At 41.5% G+C, this 18,472-nt stretch overlaps 1 protein-coding gene across 2 annotated transcripts in view; it reads left to right on the forward strand.

The window, feature by feature from the left end:
• The window catches only part of rnf19a (ring finger protein 19A, RBR E3 ubiquitin protein ligase), a 49,676-nt gene that overhangs the window by 21,889 nt on the left and 9,315 nt on the right, over positions 1 to 18,472 (forward strand). For both annotated transcript variants that reach the window (XM_030146690.1, XM_030146691.1), the window contains 6 exons: positions 2,048 to 2,867; positions 9,775 to 9,983; positions 12,713 to 12,857; positions 15,489 to 15,651; positions 15,911 to 16,025; positions 17,122 to 17,280. In XM_030146690.1, coding sequence (XP_030002550.1) covers positions 2,260 to 2,867; positions 9,775 to 9,983; positions 12,713 to 12,857; positions 15,489 to 15,651; positions 15,911 to 16,025; positions 17,122 to 17,280 — 1,399 coding nt within the window. In that variant the 5' untranslated portion in view covers positions 2,048 to 2,259. The remainder of the gene's footprint in view (positions 1 to 2,047; positions 2,868 to 9,774; positions 9,984 to 12,712; positions 12,858 to 15,488; positions 15,652 to 15,910; positions 16,026 to 17,121; positions 17,281 to 18,472) is intronic.

Raw genomic sequence — 18,472 nt, forward strand, 5'->3', positions numbered from 1 at the left:
TACTTGTGTTCAAATCACCTAGGCTGCATTTCATTGTGGAGTTACCACAAAACTGGGGCTTTTGGGTTTCTGAAAACTTCTCAAACACTAAAGTAGCCCTAGTAAAAGTTAACTGCTGCCTGCATGTCATCACGAGAGAAAAACCACAGTCAGTTACACCAAGGTGGGTATGTTTGAGAGTGAGTTCTTGCTGATTGCAGTCCCATTTGGGATTTTCAGCAGGTGTTGTTAATGAGTCATTGTGTGGCTACCACTGGAATACTTCTCAAATTTGTCCCTAATGACAAACACACAAAGCACACTGAAGCACTGGGAAATCTGCAGTTATCATGCATTGGCATCAAGTCAGATCAAATCAAATTTTATTTATATATCACCAAATCATGACAAAAGTTATCTCATGACACTTCACATTTGGACCTAGTCTAAACTAGGCTCTTGATAAGCCAATTCACATACACCAACAGAACCGTCAGCAGGTCCAGGGAAAACCTGTGAGGACATAAAGCACAGAGACTGCAGGGAAGAAGTTAGTGTCCTTGCCGGGGTGTGAATAGAGGAGAGAGGAGCTCAGTGCATCATGAGGAGTCTCCTAGCAGTGGGATTATTGTGATGACGCTTGTTTAAGAAATTCTGTGGAATGAGTCTGCACCTCAAAGACTTTTGGTGTCTAAGGCTACGTTCAGACTGCAGGCAAATGTGGCCATATGTGACCGGTGTATGATCGGTTAAAGACAGTTTGAACAGCACAAACCAGATTTTTTCAATTCCAACCCAGACCTCTTTCATATGTGGTCCTAAATCTGGAGGGGGACGTTAATGGGCAAGGTCTGACTTGGGGCCAGCAGAGTGAAACCGGGCCACAGTAAGAACCAGACCGACTCTGTTAGTGTGTGATCTCAGCTGGACCCGGTTCTCCCTTCATGTCCAGGTGGGTCCGTTGATCTGGATCAACGTTTGTGGCTGTGAATGGACTTTGCGCCTATAAACCCATTGTAATTTTAAAAACAACTAATAACTCAAAAAATATTGGTCGTATCAATAAGCAATTTTTGTCCGTCTAATCCTTGACCCAAAATACATAAATACTCCAAAAGGCAAAGGCCACCTCTCTCTAGTTGGTCAGTTATAAAGCTGACACATACACGCACACAGAGGCCACTTGGCTTTCATAATATAGATATATAATAGGCGTTGGGACAGGTTCTGGGTGGGGCAGTGCCCCCATAAATAAACGTCCTGCCCCCTCGAATGAAAGTTTGTGAAGTTTCAGTTGGTAGGGAAAAGGTAAATGAGCTTCACAACAGTGGGGAGATGTAGAGGAATTAATAATGCATTAAGTTTCACTTTCACTTTGTGCATACCCATTGTGAGATATATACGGCACGGACCACATCGCCCCTTGCCCGACCCCCGCGTGCACAACCCCCCCACCCCCAAATTACACACCGCCACACCAAGAGATCAATTTTACAGGAAACACTGTATTCCATCTCTGAGTACTTGTGATTGTCATATAATTCATTTTCACAACAGCACTTATACAGAGGAGTCACCCTTCAGTCTTTTGTGTTGAGTAAAATAGGAGCATGTGGAAGTACTTGGGGCAAGGTGTGGCTTTTTGACAAGCACATTCACACAGCTGTGGCCACATCTGACATCTGTGGTGGAAAAACACAGAATTTTTTTTTGTTTTATTTTCTCCATACTTAACTAATGGACACTCCAGGGAAGCAGCCATTTGTGTAAATCAGACTTGGATGCACATGCACATCCATAGAAGACGCCTGAATAAATGCTTGAAGCCTGCCAAGAAACTCTTCTTTATTGAAGGGAAGATAATGCAGTTACAGTAGATGCACTGCTTAGAGCTGCCTGTTTTAAATGTCAGATTTTTGATGAAGCTCCACGACAAGAATGTTATGATGAACACAGCTCTCCACCAAATATTTCTGTTTTGCTTTCACACTGAACATTATAATTGAATGTATTCTGTTTTGGCTAAACACCTGATCTTTTCCCTCTCTTTTTTTCTTTTTTTTCTCAGGTTGCCCTACATCTGAACATCTACACAGCATTATTGTGAATCAAGTGGGATAGACCATGTGACCAACTTCAGTTTTCAGCTGCGATGTCCTAATTAACAGCATTCCAACTCCCACCCTTGCTTTTCTTTCCAGTTTTATCTCCCTTGAGCCTCCTCTCTCTTCCTGATGTTGTGATTTCTCGCCATAGCACTAACGGCGCCCCTCTGGCGTGATGAGCAGCCTGCGCCAGCAGCATCATGTCAGCACAGGCTCAGAGCGAGACCTCCAGTCAGCTGCCTCCTCTGTCAGCCTCCCGTCAGTTAGGAAGACCCCTAAGAAGCGCCGTCTGTCCCTCCACACATTTTTCAGTCGTAGATGTCGACCCAGTCGTGACACCAAGTGTAAGTCCAAAACACAGCAGAATGGGACTGGAGCAGATGCCACTGTCGGTGCAGAAAATGTCCAGCCCGAAACTTTCCATGATAAAACCTCTGCCCACTCTGCCCTGGGGTTAGCCTCGACCTCCTCCATGTCTGGTTCCTCTTCGGAGCTGCTGGAGTGCCCACTGTGTCTGCTGCGCCATGCACGTGAGCGCTTCCCAGACATCATGACCTGTCACCACCGCTCATGTGCAGACTGCCTGCGACAGTATCTGCGCATTGAGATCTCTGAGTCTCGTGTCAACATTAGCTGCCCCGAGTGCTCAGAACGCTTCAATCCCCACGACATCCAGATGATCCTGGGAGACCGGGCCCTCATGGAGAAGTATGAGGAGTTCATGCTGAGGAGGTGGCTGGTTGCTGAACCCGACTGCCGCTGGTGTCCTGCGCCAGACTGTGGGTAAGAAAGAGATCTGAGGGATTATACATGCGTCTTTTTGAATAAAACATTAGGACAATCTCAGCTTTCATTAAGTTTTACTCACCAGGTGAATCAGGGTGAAGGCTTTATCAGGAAGGGAGACAAGCATGAAGGATCTTAGTTTAAGACAAAATGGCCTCATGCAGGAAGTGATGTTCAATCAGATATCCTCTTACTCCTGTTTGTATCCACAATTTGCTGTAATTATAACCCACTGACACCAATAGATTTTTTTGTAGTTCATTAACTGGGTTTTTCATAGGTTTTCAGGGTGTTTAGTTGGTGCTTGGGTTAAACTGTTTCTCACCATACCCATGTACAAACATTTAGAAAAACTAGAGCAGGTCCCCAGAGAGCAGGTTTAGTGCACATTTTAGATGTTTTGTTTGTAGCATGTGTCAAGGGTTTCACAAACATGCATGTGGAGCTTTCTTATGTACTATTATGTACTTATGTACTTATACTTATGTACTATTGGAAAATATTTTTTCCAATATTCTAACATTTTTAAATTCTGTATTTTGGTTATCCAAGGTGTACTTGATGTGTCATTCTTCTGATAGAGTCGATGCCAGTCTTAAAATAACAAAGTATGCAAGTTCATTGAGGAAGTTTCAAGATTGTAATCTGGTCTTTGAAGTTCACCTGAGCATCCGCATCAAGTTATAAATAACATCAAGTGCTAATAGATCTGTTTCTTCTGTCATCTAAAATAGATGTGAGCTGATATGCAGTGATGCCACTGTTCTCAGACTGTAATTTGTTTGTGTACTTTATATAATGACATAATTGTTATAGGGTGCAGAACACTGTACGTTCTGCTAGACAGATTCAAAGAATTGGTTTTTCAGTCAATCAAGTTTTATTTATATAGCGCCACATCACAACTAAATGTATCTCATGACACTTTACATTTACAGCTGGTCTAAACCAGACTCTTAATAAGCAATTTCACAGACATCCAATAGAATCCTCCAGGAGCAAACACTTGATGACAGTGGTGAGGAAAAACAGCCGTAAACAGGCAGAAACCTGAACCAGACCCAGAGGATGCTCGTCTGCCTTGACCAGTTGGGGTTAAAGAAAGAGGGGTAGAGGAAGAGAAAGGGAGAGAGAGAGATCGGCAGAGGAGGGCAGAAGGGAGGAAATAGGGGGAGACACATGGATGCACAGCAAACTGAAGTAGAATTGTAAAAAACTAGAATTGCTGTTTTTAGTATAAATACCAATAACTAGTACTAATACCTGTAACTGCTACTGCTACCACAACTACTCCAAATACAAGTACTAACAGTGGATATACTACTACTGCAGTTGATAGTACCAATAATAGAAACCTCTACCATCTATGTTACTATATGATAAACAGTATCACAACTGTATGGATAGATGAATAATAATAGTGGAGGCAGGAGAGAAGCAGGACCACAGCAGCAGGTCCAGAGATGATCCCGGGAAAACCTGTGAGGACATAAAGCACAGAGTCCTGCGAAGAAGGAGAGTCAGTAACATGTATTTGCTGGGGTGTGAATAGAGGAGAAGAGGAGAGAGGAGGTGAGACAGGAGGAGGAGCAGAGAGAAGCTCAGTGTATCCTGAAGAGTCTCCCAGTCTAAGCCTATAGCAGCAGAACCAAGAGCAGCCTGAACCACCCTAACTATAAGCTTTATCAAAAAGGAAAGTTTTCTTCCTACTCTTAAACATGCAGGAGGTGGTTCCACAATAGAGGAGCTTGATAGCTGAAGGCTCTAGCTCCCATTCTACTCCACCACGCTCTAGATGGATTGTAGGGAACTAAGAGCTCTTTCAGATCAGTAGGTGCCTGGCCTTGAAGGTCTTTGTAAGTGAGGAGGAGTATTTTCAGGTCTCTCCTAACTTTTACATTTCAGTTGTATTTCACAGATGAAAAAGACAGCCCTAGAAATCTGTTTTATGTGTGAGTTAAATGATAAATGCTGATCAATTATAATGCCTAGAGACCTCACAGTGGTGTTGGACTCAAAACTCAAAATGCCATCCATGATGACTACTTTCTTAGACACTGCATCCTTAATATTTTTTGAGCCAAACACAATGGCTTTAGTTTGTCTGAGTTTAACAGCAGAAAGTTGTTTGGTCATCCAGCTTTTAATCTCTTTAAATGCACTCCTGTAGTTTAGTTAGCTGATTGTTTTCATCAGGTTTGGATAAATATAATTGGGTAACATCAGTGTAACAGTGAAAGTTAATGGGGTGCTTCCTCGTTAAGTTACCTAAAGGAAGCATGTATAAGGTACACTGAGAAGATTCATTATTAACAGTAACAAACTGGAAGCGATCTGTCAGATAGGATTAAACCACACTGATTCAGTTCCTTTAACACCAATTGATTGTTCCAATCGTTGCAGGAGGATGTGATGGTCGAGTGTCGAATGCCGCACTAAGATCTAATAAGACCAGTATAGAAGCACTTAGAAGGTCATTGGTAACTTTGACCAGTGCTGTTTCTGTGTTATGACGTTCCCTAAAACCTGAATGGAAATTATCCAATAGACTGTTGGCCTGAAGGAAGTTACAGAACTGATTGGCTATTATTTTCTCTAGAACAGTGGTTCTTAACCTTGTTGGAGGTACGGAACCCCACCAGTTTCATATGCGCATTCACCGAACCCTTCTTTATTAAAAAATACGATATGATTTTTTTCAAATTCAAGACACAGGTATATGTTTTACTGGTGCACAAAATGAACTGTGCATTAACATCACTGTGCTCAAAGAACAAAACCAATACAGTGCATGAACTTACAACAAATTACATATCTTTTCACAAAGACATGACCTTTTTTAGTACTACCACACTGAAATGGTTTTAATTTTTAACCTTATGTGTTCCAATAATGAACTTACTGTATTTATGCTATTTATCATTTTTAACATTTTAACACACACCCATCACCTAATTTCCATCAGGCTACAATAATAATGAATATTTACTGCAAATCAGTGGGACTTCTGCTGTTGTGTATATGTATGTGTAGGCCGTCAGGTCAACCCGGTTTTCGTTTCATCTCGCTCCGAACTTTCCGAACCACGCAATTTTGACATAAAAAAAGATAATTGCATGTAGTGTATCAAAAAAAAAAGTTCTCGTTACTCCTTCAGTATTTTTGTGATCGTTGTTTTATTACGGCACTAGCTCGGCTTTAGCGTAATATGATTTCTCCTTCCGCGACGGTGCGTCGGTTGTCACATGATTGTAACTGACCAGTGCGGTGACTGAAAAATGTAAACAAACGCTACACATGGCTGCCTCCGTGGTTAACAGGAAGTAGCAAAAGTCATAACAACGATGTGGAAAATATTCAAATAATTAATCGTCAGACGAGTGGAAGAGATTATAAACACTTCCGGATGTGTTGTAGTGCTATAAGCAACAACAATACACCGCGTATATTGGATGTCAATCAGAGAAAGAGTCTCCGAAGCCGTTTGTTTACATACACGGACCTAGCCCGACACACACACCTGACTAATGAGTCGAGTGTGTGTCTTGACCTCCGCCGAACCCCTGAGACTGACTAACCGAACCCCTAGGGTTCGATCGAACCCAGGTTAAGAACCACTGCTCTAGAATCTAAGATGTGATTGGAAGATTTGATATGGGTCTGCTGTTAGTTAAATCTTCAGCATCGAGGCAGGGCTTTTTAAGAAGAGGTTTGATTGCAACTACTTTAAAGGACCATGATACATAGCCTGTTGATGATGATAGGTTGATCATGTCAAGGAGGTGGCTGCTAAGAAAAGGTCGGGTATTGGTAAAACATAATGACCGCTCACCGGTGCCTCTGATTCATGTCTTCATGTCACTCCACATGTAGTCCATTCATTTATCACAATGAAAGCAGAGCTCCATCAAAGAGCCTGCAATCGTTGCAGAAAGTTATGTGATGTGTTCTAAGAATTTTGGACGTGTGGTAGGGATGCAACGGTACTCGCGAAAAATACCAAACCTTTTACCAAACCTTATAGAAGCATTTTATATGCTGACATCACCACATGCATAGACATGATGATGACATCAGCTGGATCAATGCCAAAAAAATCTACAATACGTGCAAGGGCGGGGTTTGTTGTGCCTGGAACCACTTGTTATTGAAGAAATTCATAAAACTGTTGCAATGGAGGGTTGCAGGAATGCTAGGCTCATATGCACTGTGGTTCTTGGTCAGTCTGGCTACAGTGCTGGACAGAAACTTTTGATTGTTTATATTTTCCTTGATCAGTGATGAATAATAAGCTGCTCTAGCAGAACGAAGTGCCTTCCTGTATTTATTTAAATGATCCTGCCAGGCTGAATGGTGTTCTTCCAGTTTAGTAGAACGACACTTTCTCTCATGTTTTTGGATTAGTTATTCAACTGTTCCCTTCTAAGTATAACTGTGTCGTGTTAGGGCAGGTCAGACTTTTGTTTGTTTGGGGTCTGGTAGAAATTCAACAGTTTACTAATTAGGACCTGAGGAGAAGTGAACGTATGGCTCCCCCCACTCAGTAGGTCATCCTGCTTCACCTGCACCTTTAGGCCATGCACACAGTAGAATCTAAACTACTCCTCACCACAGTTTTCCATTTTTCTATACACATATATTCTGTCTAAATCTTCTTGTATTTGTAGAGTTGCTCTAGTGGTCTATATTCTCCACAGTCCCTTTTTATATCCCCGCTGGAGTATATAGGTATACCTGGAATTCTGTCCTTCCGTCTGTCCGAGATTTTTGTCCAACTGATTTCTGGGACACCATTGACCAGATTCTTTTCAAATTTGACACATGTTCTGTAGCACTAAGAGTTCTTTAGCACTAAGGGTGCACAGTTTGATGGCTGAATTTGAAATTTGGGATTTTTTTAATATACATTTTGGAAAATTTAAACTCTGACAATTTGTCCAACTAATTTCTCTAACGTTTTCACCCAATTCTTTTAAAATTTCACACATGTTCTTTATATGTGCCTTTCTTTCAATGTTTCCTTTTTTCCTTTTTTTTCACAAATTTTTGAAAATTTTTTAAAAAGATTGAAAGTTAAAGGGTACTTGTTGTGAATTTTCATAGGTAGCTATTTCAAAAGATCATGTATAATACTAGCAGTTCCTTCAGGTAACTTATGTTATAGTCCTTTGTCAAGTCCAAGTGAGTTCTAAGTCGATGCTCCGTCAGTCCTGCGTGGTCAGCAACATGTTGCCTTGTACATGGGCTGTTCCAGCACCGATAGTAACGCAGACCTGGTTGAATTGTTTGATTACCTAGGCTGTGATGGAGTGGTCACCCACCTTGTGCAGCAGACACCAGTCTAAGATGACACAGTGGCGGAGTGTAAAGCTTATGGCCGCACAAACAAGTATGAACACATGCTTTCTACTTTCCATTCCACTGACTGCTGCTTGTTTACTTGCACTTGATCACCCGGAATCAATGATGGTATGTCATTTCCGACTGGCAATGGCTGCTCCCCATAGGTTCTGCCCCTGTCCATAATTCACATAATAAAAAGGTTCAGTGTGTGGGGTATTTATGGTGAGCAGGAGGGGCAAAGTGTTCTGTGACCTGGTGGTGGAATTGGTAAGCTCTGCTTACTTTTTCACTGGTTATTGTCAGTTGTAGTGGTTTTAGACCTGACAAGATCTTGGCTATATTTCATCAACCCTTCTGACCTTTGTTACCTTTGTTAAAATAATGGCTCTTTCGTGTGTTTGTTTTAGCTTCTCATGTCCTGAATTCCAAATCAGTCGCGCTCTGGCTAACAGCCACAATCTCCTCTGATTAATGCTCTCTCTTTATTGTTGAATAATTGCCCTTGCAAGTTATTAGACTGTTCAGTTCAGAAGATAAGTTCACACAGCTCACTGGTACCTTAGAGGTTCACTCTTTTTTTTCCACCTAGATAATTGTAATATATTTTCCACATTTCCACAACTGTATTTACTGTTTCTTAGGTGGAATCAGTGGGTGTTAGCATGTCTATTGGATCTAATTCTCATCTCATTTCAACTCACTCAAAGCCACTAGGTACGGCCTGCATATCAGCTGGTACCATCATCTCTGCTTAATTTAAATACATTTCAGGGATTTGTGCTTAACTTACTAGATGTCTGTATTGCTCTTGGCTTTGCACTACAGAGTTACAGAGTCATATTTAAGAATTTAGATATTGTTGTCTGTGTATACAATGTTTGAGGGTTTCATGCAAACTGCACATTCTCATGTTGATTGTTTACATTTGGTCTTTATGCACTTGTAAACATTCTGGTCCCACTAATGAGCTGTTTGACATCCTCAGCTAGAGTGTGTACTTTTCCTCACTGGAGGAATATAAAGTACATTCACTCAAGTACAGTTTGAACCCCACTATTGCCAGTTGCAACATTTAAGATGAACACATGCATCCAAATTAATTACAGCCCAGTGTTGGAGGCAAAAGAACACCCATTCTGTGCTCTTTCTGTGCAAGTAAATGAACCTTATCAGGTCTCCCACTGCTTGCTTTGTCTTGTTATTTGTGTTCTGTTCTTCCATTTTTCATTCATCATATGTACTGCTCTATACACACAGAGACTCTGTGATTTCCTCCAGTCATGCAAAATTCTTGAATCATTGCGCAAGAGCCTATTGATGAACTTATTACAGAAAGTCAGCAATTACCTCAATCCAGTAGTGCACTCCCAAAACAGTTTGTGGGCTGAGTATGTATTTAACACACGAGAATTTTCTCAGCTTCACCTATTCAAGGTTTTTTTTTTCTCCTATACTTGTTGTTTTAGTTCTGCTGAACCCTAATGATGTGCTTGAATATAACCTCCATGCTGTCCTCCTGGGGAATGTCTTTAATAAACCATTCTTTCTTTTCCTCTCCCAGTTATGCAGTGATTGCATTTGGCTGCGCCAGCTGCCCAAAGATCACCTGTGGGCGTGAGGGATGTGGGACAGAGTTCTGCTACCACTGCAAACAGCTGTGGCATCCCAACCAGACATGTGACACTGCACGGCAACAAAGGGCCCAGAACCTCCGGCTAAGGAGTTTCAGGTCCTCCTCCCTCAGCTACAGCCAAGAGAGTGGAGCTGCAGGTAACATTCACACACCTCAGCTGACCAGTTGGGTGAAATTTATACACACTAAGAAATGCCAGTTGCTTTTCTTAGTTTTTCCCTTTATGTGTCTCTCACAGATTGTCTGCAGGTTTTTTAAAAGGTCTTAAAATATCTTAAAAAGATTAAGTGTGTTGTTATTCAAAACTCTCAACAGCAGAGGGAAGCCATGCACCAGAATGTACCCACATCTACCAGAACCATCAACACATGGAATTACATACTGAACAAGTGGTGCCAGGCACAACAAACCCCGCCCCTCACACATATTGTAGATTATTTTGCCATCGATCCAGCTGATGTCATCATGTCTGTGCATGTGCTGATGTCAGCATAGACATAGACAGCATAGACAAATTTCGGCCATCATAAATAAATGGGAAAAATACATTTTTTAAATTCATAAAAATGTTTTACTTTGACCTACTTTTCCCAAAATGTAATCATATCTATTTTGGGTCACTGGCAGTCTATAGACACAATTTGGTATGGATTCAACCAACAGTTTTGCTGCTTAAGTGTTAACAAACAAGCAAACAAACCGAACCAAGAACAATACCCCTTGCCTCCCTTTCGGGGGCAGGGTAATAATATGGGAAAACTCATTGTTCACACACACCTGTATTATGACACTATTGATTTGTGTTCTTCAAGCACAAACTCAGTCAAAATAACTGTCTTACAATCTTGACGTACTTCATCAGCCAATATTTTACATCATCTAGCTATTCTCTATACGTCGTCTTCTCTGTTGGAGGGAGAGGATGCTGGCGCTGTCTGTTTGGTGCTTCTTCTACTCAAAACTTTTGACGGCTGAGCATTTTCTTTATGCTCTGTCAAATCATTTGCCTTTTTGACAGCCCAGCAAGACCTTATAACCACACAGCTAAGTTACTAGGATGCCTGTACCTGTTCGCGTCAAAGGGCTGTATACCGTCTATCTTCCATCATCAGTGCCGGCTCCAACCTGCCTTTCTTTCTGTCGATAGTAGGAGTGTTTCCATGTCACTCCTTGCACCGTCCAGCTCCCTGATAAAGGATCTTTCAGTGTCTGTCTGCTAGCTGTCTTTCTGGTGGATCTGGCTGTTTCTGCCTGTTAGCTGCCCACTTGCTGCCACCGTCTGGCTGCACCTAGCAGTGAGTGCTAGCAGCTACAGCCATAGTGCTGACCTCGCTGCCTCAGTTTCGTGGCACCATTCTCGTTGTCCCACTCACTCTCCCTCTTTCAGTAGTTTTCCACTGTGTCGTCCTATCGGGTCGGACTGTGGATCACTCCACTCCTTGAGGCTCTCATCTCACCTGGTTGCTGTACTGCTGGTGGCTACCACCGGGCTAACAGTGTGCTTCATGTTTAATGACTCCATCTCACAGCTGCCCAAACTGAAGACCCACCCCATTCCATCATGCATATCCACCATAAAACACCGAGTTCCTACGCAGACCTTGTTATGTCCATGAAGGGTCACAGAGAAACTTTATTTACACTCAACCTGGTGGCACCAACTCCTTTACTTCCTTCTGGTCTACCTGTCACTCCATCACAGCCTGAAAGCGTCATCAGAGTGCTGGCGCTGTAGGGATTTGTACCGCTGGTAACATCATGAGACTGCTCTGCTCCAAGTTGGATAGGAAACACAGATGGGAGTCCATCCTGCTCTGACCAGTTCAGAGGACCTCTGCCAAATCAAGTACAAAAATGGAGCTTTACAAAAAGCAGTCCCTAACAAATACATCCTGTCTGATCCATGATCATATTCTGCATAAAAGAGGTTGATTTGCACCAACCTGAGGTGCTCTCTTCTCTGAATGAAGCCTGTACTTGTGGACACAGTTACCTGCAGAGGGCATGCAGCACTGATTAGGGTGGTGGTCTGGCGGTTATTGACCATGATGTCCTGAAGCTGACTCCTCAGTTTCTACCTGACGTGTCCTCATTTAAATTCCTGTCATTCACATCCAAACTCCCTTCTCAGATCAACATTTTACTTATCCAACATCCACCTAAACCACACCCGGTCTTCATCGCAGAGATACATCATCTCCTCACTTTACTCTGTTCTTCATCCTCCGACAATATCAGAAAATGTTTTTGTTATTACTCTGTATGTGGAACTCCCCCATGACCACCTTAGAGCCCCATGGTCACTGGACTCCTAGAGAAAGGGACTCCAGACTTTCCTGTTGAGACAGGCTTTTCACCATAATGTTTTATCTTACATTGAGTATTTTATTCTAAGACTTTCTTTTTTACTGTGGTATTTAGAGATTCTTTTGAATGAAAAGTGCCCTCTAAATGCAATTGATTATTATTGTTATCAGCTTAACTCTGTTTTCAGACAGAAAACAAATCACCTCTGTTTTTGTGTAGTTTGTTATTCTAGTAGCTGCTCTAAACATCCATTTTCAGTTGTCCAAACAAGCACAGAGGTATGACAGTTTAGTCTAAACCATGGATCAACAAATAGCAGCAGACATAACTTCTTATCTCAGTGACACAATACTTTGACATCTTTGACATGACATCCCAGCTACACAACCACTAATTATACTTTTACCTAACCTTCTGCATGAAGGTCCACATCTCTGATAATACAGTTTGTTAAATTTATCAGACTAAATCTACTAGCATTCAATTTTAGTATTTGATACCTTGTGTTAATAAAATCCAAATATTGTCAGTGTAAAATACTTAAATTATCTTCCTTTAGGTGATGATATCAAGCCATGTCCTCGCTGTGCTGCCTACATCATCAAGATGAATGATGGCAGCTGTAACCACATGACCTGTGCTGTTTGCGGCTGTGAGTTCTGCTGGCTCTGCATGAAGGAAATCTCTGATTTGCATTACCTGAGGTAAGAAAAACGCCCAGTTAAAAAGCAGCTAGTTCCACTTTTCTCCCATCCACTGTTTTTGACATTGCATAATATTTTGGTTTGGTGTGATAATTTTTTTTAGTGTTTCCTCTTTGGTTAAAAAGTACATTTTACTGGTTGTGTGGTGTATCAATAGTTGATTTTTTTTTACCTCTCATGTGCACTAAGGCAGTGAGAATGTTCTTCAAATCAAATGAGTGATTTAATCAAGCCTATTTCTTAATTAAATTTTGAATTGTACTTTTGACAAAAATTGAGTAGTATTTTCCTTTTGTTTGCACAAATTCTAAACAAAGCATGTAACAAAACATGTAGAAATATAGAATATAATCGTTAAAGTATTGAACTGAAAAAAAGTAAGCAAAAACATTTTTCAGCCGTAGCTGTCAGCAAAATAAATACAGGCCTGATAATATGAACTATATATATATATATATATATATATATATATATATATATATATATATACTTTAACTTGAAGTGTGAGCCTTACAATAGTTGGCGTTGTATAAAGAAAGTGTTTAAACACTAAAAATAAATGTGAGGATTTGAGGGATCTTATTGCAGAAATGGACGGTTATATTTCATAATTCTATTTTCATAAGGATTTAGCCCTTATAGATCCTCTGTACCATAAGTGCACCCATGATAAATCCATCCATCTTCATCCACTAACCCGGGTCGTAGGGGCATCAGCCTGAGCAGAGAAGCCCAGACTTCTCTCTGTCTCTGGCCACCTTCTCTAGTTCCACCGGGGGGATTCCAAGGCGTTCCCAGGCCAGCTGAGAGGTGTAATCCCTCCAGCGCATCCTGGGTCTGCCCCGGGCCTGGCCAACCTTGTCCCAGTTGGACACGCCTGAAACACCTCACCAGGGAGGCGTCTGGCCGGGCCCCGTGGGCTAAGACCCGGCCAGCAGGCGCTCGCCGAAGAGCCCCTCCCCCAGACCTGGCTCCAGGGTGGGGCCCCGGTGACCCTGATCTGGGCGAGGGAACCACAGTCCTTTGGTTTAACATTCATACAGGTTTTGAAATGCACTTTCTCATCTGCAAATCTGAGATATGATGGTTTTAAAAATTGTCTAAGAGCGGAACACGCGTCAGCTCTTTTTCACACTTTCGCTGTGTTTTATTCATGTTTTTGTCATTGTACACTGTAGGAAAGCAGTTTACATACTTGTATGAATGGAGAATCTCATTTTTCTGTTACACACTCCATTCTGATCCACAGCTGAAGTTAGACCAATCATGCAGCAATGCGCACATATCTTCACTTATTCCTGTGTGTAATTTAATCAGTCATTTGTCCCTCAGCTGATGCATATTTAATTGGTTGAATCCATTGTCTGTTAACTTTTGTCAGCCTATTAGTAATTCTGGAGAGGTATGGGGAGAGACGGGAAAGAAATACTGTAGACTTGTCCAATGAAATGTCACCCTCTGTGTGGAGCTGGACAGGAACTGTTTTACTGCATGGCATGAATTTAAAAAAAACAAAACAAGCGCCATAAGCACTGCTTCTTCTGATATTGATACTTATGCATGGACGTCATAGCGATGCGGTGTGTTACTTCCATGTTGTCTGCTCAGAGTTGCTGATAAACTTGCTCGTTGCGTGTTGTCTCGTCAAGCTCATGCTGAATTTTTACGTCTGAACCTCCTCGACAAACCATGGTGTAGTTTTTTGGGCTGTCATCATGTGGATTAACCTACCGCTAGATTTACTGTAAACTTCCACATCTGTTTTTGTAAAACAGCGGGTCACAGAGACAACTGTGACCAATCAGTGGTCTGCAGTGTTTACACGTCACCTTTTAGTATCTGGTTCCCAGTCTGGGAACCTCAGCGGAGGCGATACCAAAAAACTAGTAGGGGGTACCAGATTCCAGGTCCTTTTTCATAATGGAAACGCAAAAAGTTCGAGTCAAGTCAAGCCGATACCACGTAGTGGAAACGCAGCATAACCGAGCCCCTGCTTGAGGGTAGGTAATCCAAACAGTCCTGAAAACTCCTGGGTGGAGCTTAAAGGTTTACTCGCTGCTGATTGGGTTGACCCAGAGCAGCAAAGGAAACAAAAGGTATTTTTAAAGCTCTGCATAAGACAGGTAGTAAATAGTAGGATTCGGGAAAATTAACAGTTACAATTGAGAGAATAATATATGATAAGTGGACTGACGCAGATGTGCAGGCCCTGCTTGTGTTCTACGGCCAAATTAGTCGCATTACAATCATATCTGATTAAGTGGGCAGTGGGTCTGCCTCTGCAGTGGAGACACAGCAGCCAAGAGGTACGAGTCAGAGCATGGTCCTGTAAATACCCCCCTTCCTGCTTTTACCTGCAGTGGAAACACATTTTGTCTTTACCAGGAACTTGTACACTAGGAATTGCAAATTTGTATATTCCATTTCTACAAGTTTCACATAGTTTTTGTTTTGATTATTTGACCATTGGACTAAAAAGCCAGACCAAACAAACCCTGGTTGTAACAGGACTTATCACATGCTTCAACCTTTAAACCTTTGTTTCACTTTGATCATAACCTCACACCCACAAATCAAGTTTTCTGTTTTCCCTGACAAGCTCTTGAATTTGTTTTCATTCTGTCTTTTCAGTCCATCAGGCTGCACCTTCTGGGGCAAGAAACCCTGGAGCAGGAAGAAGAAGATCCTGTGGCAGCTGGGTACACTGGTCGGCGCTCCAGTGGGCATCGCTCTCATCGCTGGCATTGCCATCCCTGCAATGATCATTGGCATCCCCGTTTATGTGGGAAGAAAGGTGAGGGCTAGCAGCAGGCCCCCATAGTTGTGGTACTATTTGTTGCTTTTAATAGAGATCAATATAAAGCAATGTGTAATATCCATGAACACAAACATGCAGTGTGTACCTTTATTCCGTCTTTTTAAAAATTCTATTATCAGTTCACAAACACCTGCTCTGTGGAAACATCATCTCTCCAGTCAATCCTGCCTAAACGTTTGCCAGTAATGTGACTCGAGTGTACCAAGTAATTAACAGAGATAATTTGCCTCCTCAGATTCACAATCGTTACGAGGGTAAAGACATCTCCAAACACAAGAGGAACTTGGTCATAGCTGGTGGTGTGACACTGTCGGTGATTGTGTCACCTATGGTCGCAGCAGTCACTGTTGGTAAGACATGATGTGTTTTCTGTTGCTCTGTCAGCAGATGTCTCAACAAAATGTGTAAAGGCCTTTCTCTGATGGACAATTTGTCACAAATACAAATACCTTTTTCAGATAATTTGCGACATTTTGCAAATGCTTGAACCTTTATTTAACAACAAAGAAGATTGGTTTTCCTACTATTCTAAGGCTTAGATGTAGCACTTGTGCCATTTTGGTCTCCACCTTAGAACTGACCATCAAAAATAAATAAATAACATTATTTAGATCCAGTAGTTGTTGTTAGTCCTTACATGATTTGTGTTTTTTTTTAAGATTTGGGTTTGGTTCCACATTTTTGTGCATAGATAGGGAAATAATGATAATAAATATGCTTGAAAATAGGACATTTTTTCTTGTGACATGACCCCACATTGCCCATCAGTTTGCATAAGACTTCCATAGAACCAAAAAAATGTAAACGAGTGCACTGTTTTAATCATCGTAAAATTTTCTTGAGATAACCCCCAAATCTCACAATTTGTGAAACACTGCAACACGTAAGCCTACCAGAAACTTAGGGAAATCCAGGAACTTAATTATAGCTTGTACATATAAAGAAATTTAGATTCTGATGGATGTAATGTTCTCAAGTTGGGGCAGAAAAAAATTATACTATGTTTAATGGCATTTACTTTTTATTGCACTTCTTAATTATTTGGGAACTGAGTTGCACTTATGCAAATAGAATTTCTGTCAGTTCTTGGTGTTTATACCCCATCATAGATTCTGCTTTTGCACCTTTTGTTCATAACAGTCTGGATGGTCCTTGATTAATGAAAACACTGAAAAACCTTTCGTTATGAACTAAATAAAGGTACAAGTAAGTTAACAAATCACAGATTTAAGTTTTTATTGCACTTAGAAAATACCTCAGCTTTTGTGGACATGAGGATTGTACTACATAAAGCGGATATTAGGTTTAATTAAATGGACGCAAAACATGCTTTTATATCCTGTTACTGATTTATTCTCTATAAGGATGGATTTTAAAAAAAAAAATTCACAATGTTTGAAAAGTGTTGAATCTGGAAACACATTTGAGGGTGTTCATTTTTTGTAGGAATCGGTGTTCCCATCATGCTGGCTTACGTCTATGGAGTCGTCCCTATCTCACTGTGCCGCAGCGGTGGCTGTGGAGTGTCCACTGGCAACGGGAAAGGAGTGCGAATCGAGTTTGATGACGAAAATGACAACATAGGAAATGGAGCCACGGCTGCAGGTGAGCCTCTGACATTGGCTGACTGTGAGCGAACAACACAATGGAAAAAATGTTTCCAGTGGGACACCACAAAGAACATGCCAAGGGAAAGACATGGCATGCCTCTAAAGTTAGATTACTGTGCATTGTCAGCTAAAGCAACAAACTAAATATGAAGTAGTTTCATCTTGTTATATAGGAACTGAGACTGCACTCATATTATTTGGGTTTACTACACCCTGGCATTGGCACCAGAACAGGGGGGGCCAAGGGGCCATTAGCCCCCCCACTTTATGGGCCTGCCCCCCCACACTCAGTTCCACCACTGGCACATCACCATTAGGCCAGGACCTGACTCTGCTGAGAGGCTGTGACTCAGAGGTCTGTCTGTCTGTCTCTGTCTGTCTGTCTGTCTGTCTGTCTGTGTCTGTCTGTCTGTCTGTGTGTCTGTGTCTGTCTGTCTGTCTGTCTCTGTCTGTCTGTCTGTCTCTGTCTGTCTGTCTCTCTCTCTCTCTCTCTCTCTCTCTCTCTCTCTCTCTCTCTCTCTCTCTCTCTCTCTCTCTCTCTCTGAGGACAAAGAATGCTGTAATGAACTACATTAAATTTGAATAGAAAATAACACTGCAAACAGTGTCTTATTAGCCTGTTTATCTCACCGGCCAATAAGCCACGTGCTGTTGTGAAGGCAGTGTGTCTGTATTCGTTGTCGTCTTCATTATCATCTTCGTCAGCAATGTCTTCAAACATCTCCCACAAAACTACTGGTTGGATTCATTTCAAAGTTTTTATGTAGCTTCCTTGGGACAATGTCTACACAGTTTGTTCTACAGTTTTGTGAAATTTGGATTTTTTTTAAATTTTTTAAATATTAAAAATTTGCCTTTACTTATAAAGGGCCATGGTTTATAACATGGAAACGGTTAGGAAATCATGTATGGACTTTCATTGCATTAGTTGAGTTCTCCTCCACTGAAAGTACCACCCACTTCTATTGGGAGATTGATCTCCTATATCAAGACCACATGACTCTAACATAGAATAGACCCTGACAACCTCATAAATTCAACTTGGTTTTGATTCTTGATAGAACATGCTGCTGAGATACAGGGACATTGGACCTATTTTTTTCTTCTCATCCTGCAATAAAGCCACTGGATGACTGTTATTATCTTCGAACTGAATGAAGAAATGACAGTTTTCACTGTATCTCAGC

The sequence above is a fragment of the Sphaeramia orbicularis genome, chromosome 11 (genome assembly GCF_902148855.1).
Source record: "Sphaeramia orbicularis chromosome 11, fSphaOr1.1, whole genome shotgun sequence".
Taxonomy (NCBI): domain Eukaryota; kingdom Metazoa; phylum Chordata; class Actinopteri; order Kurtiformes; family Apogonidae; genus Sphaeramia; species Sphaeramia orbicularis.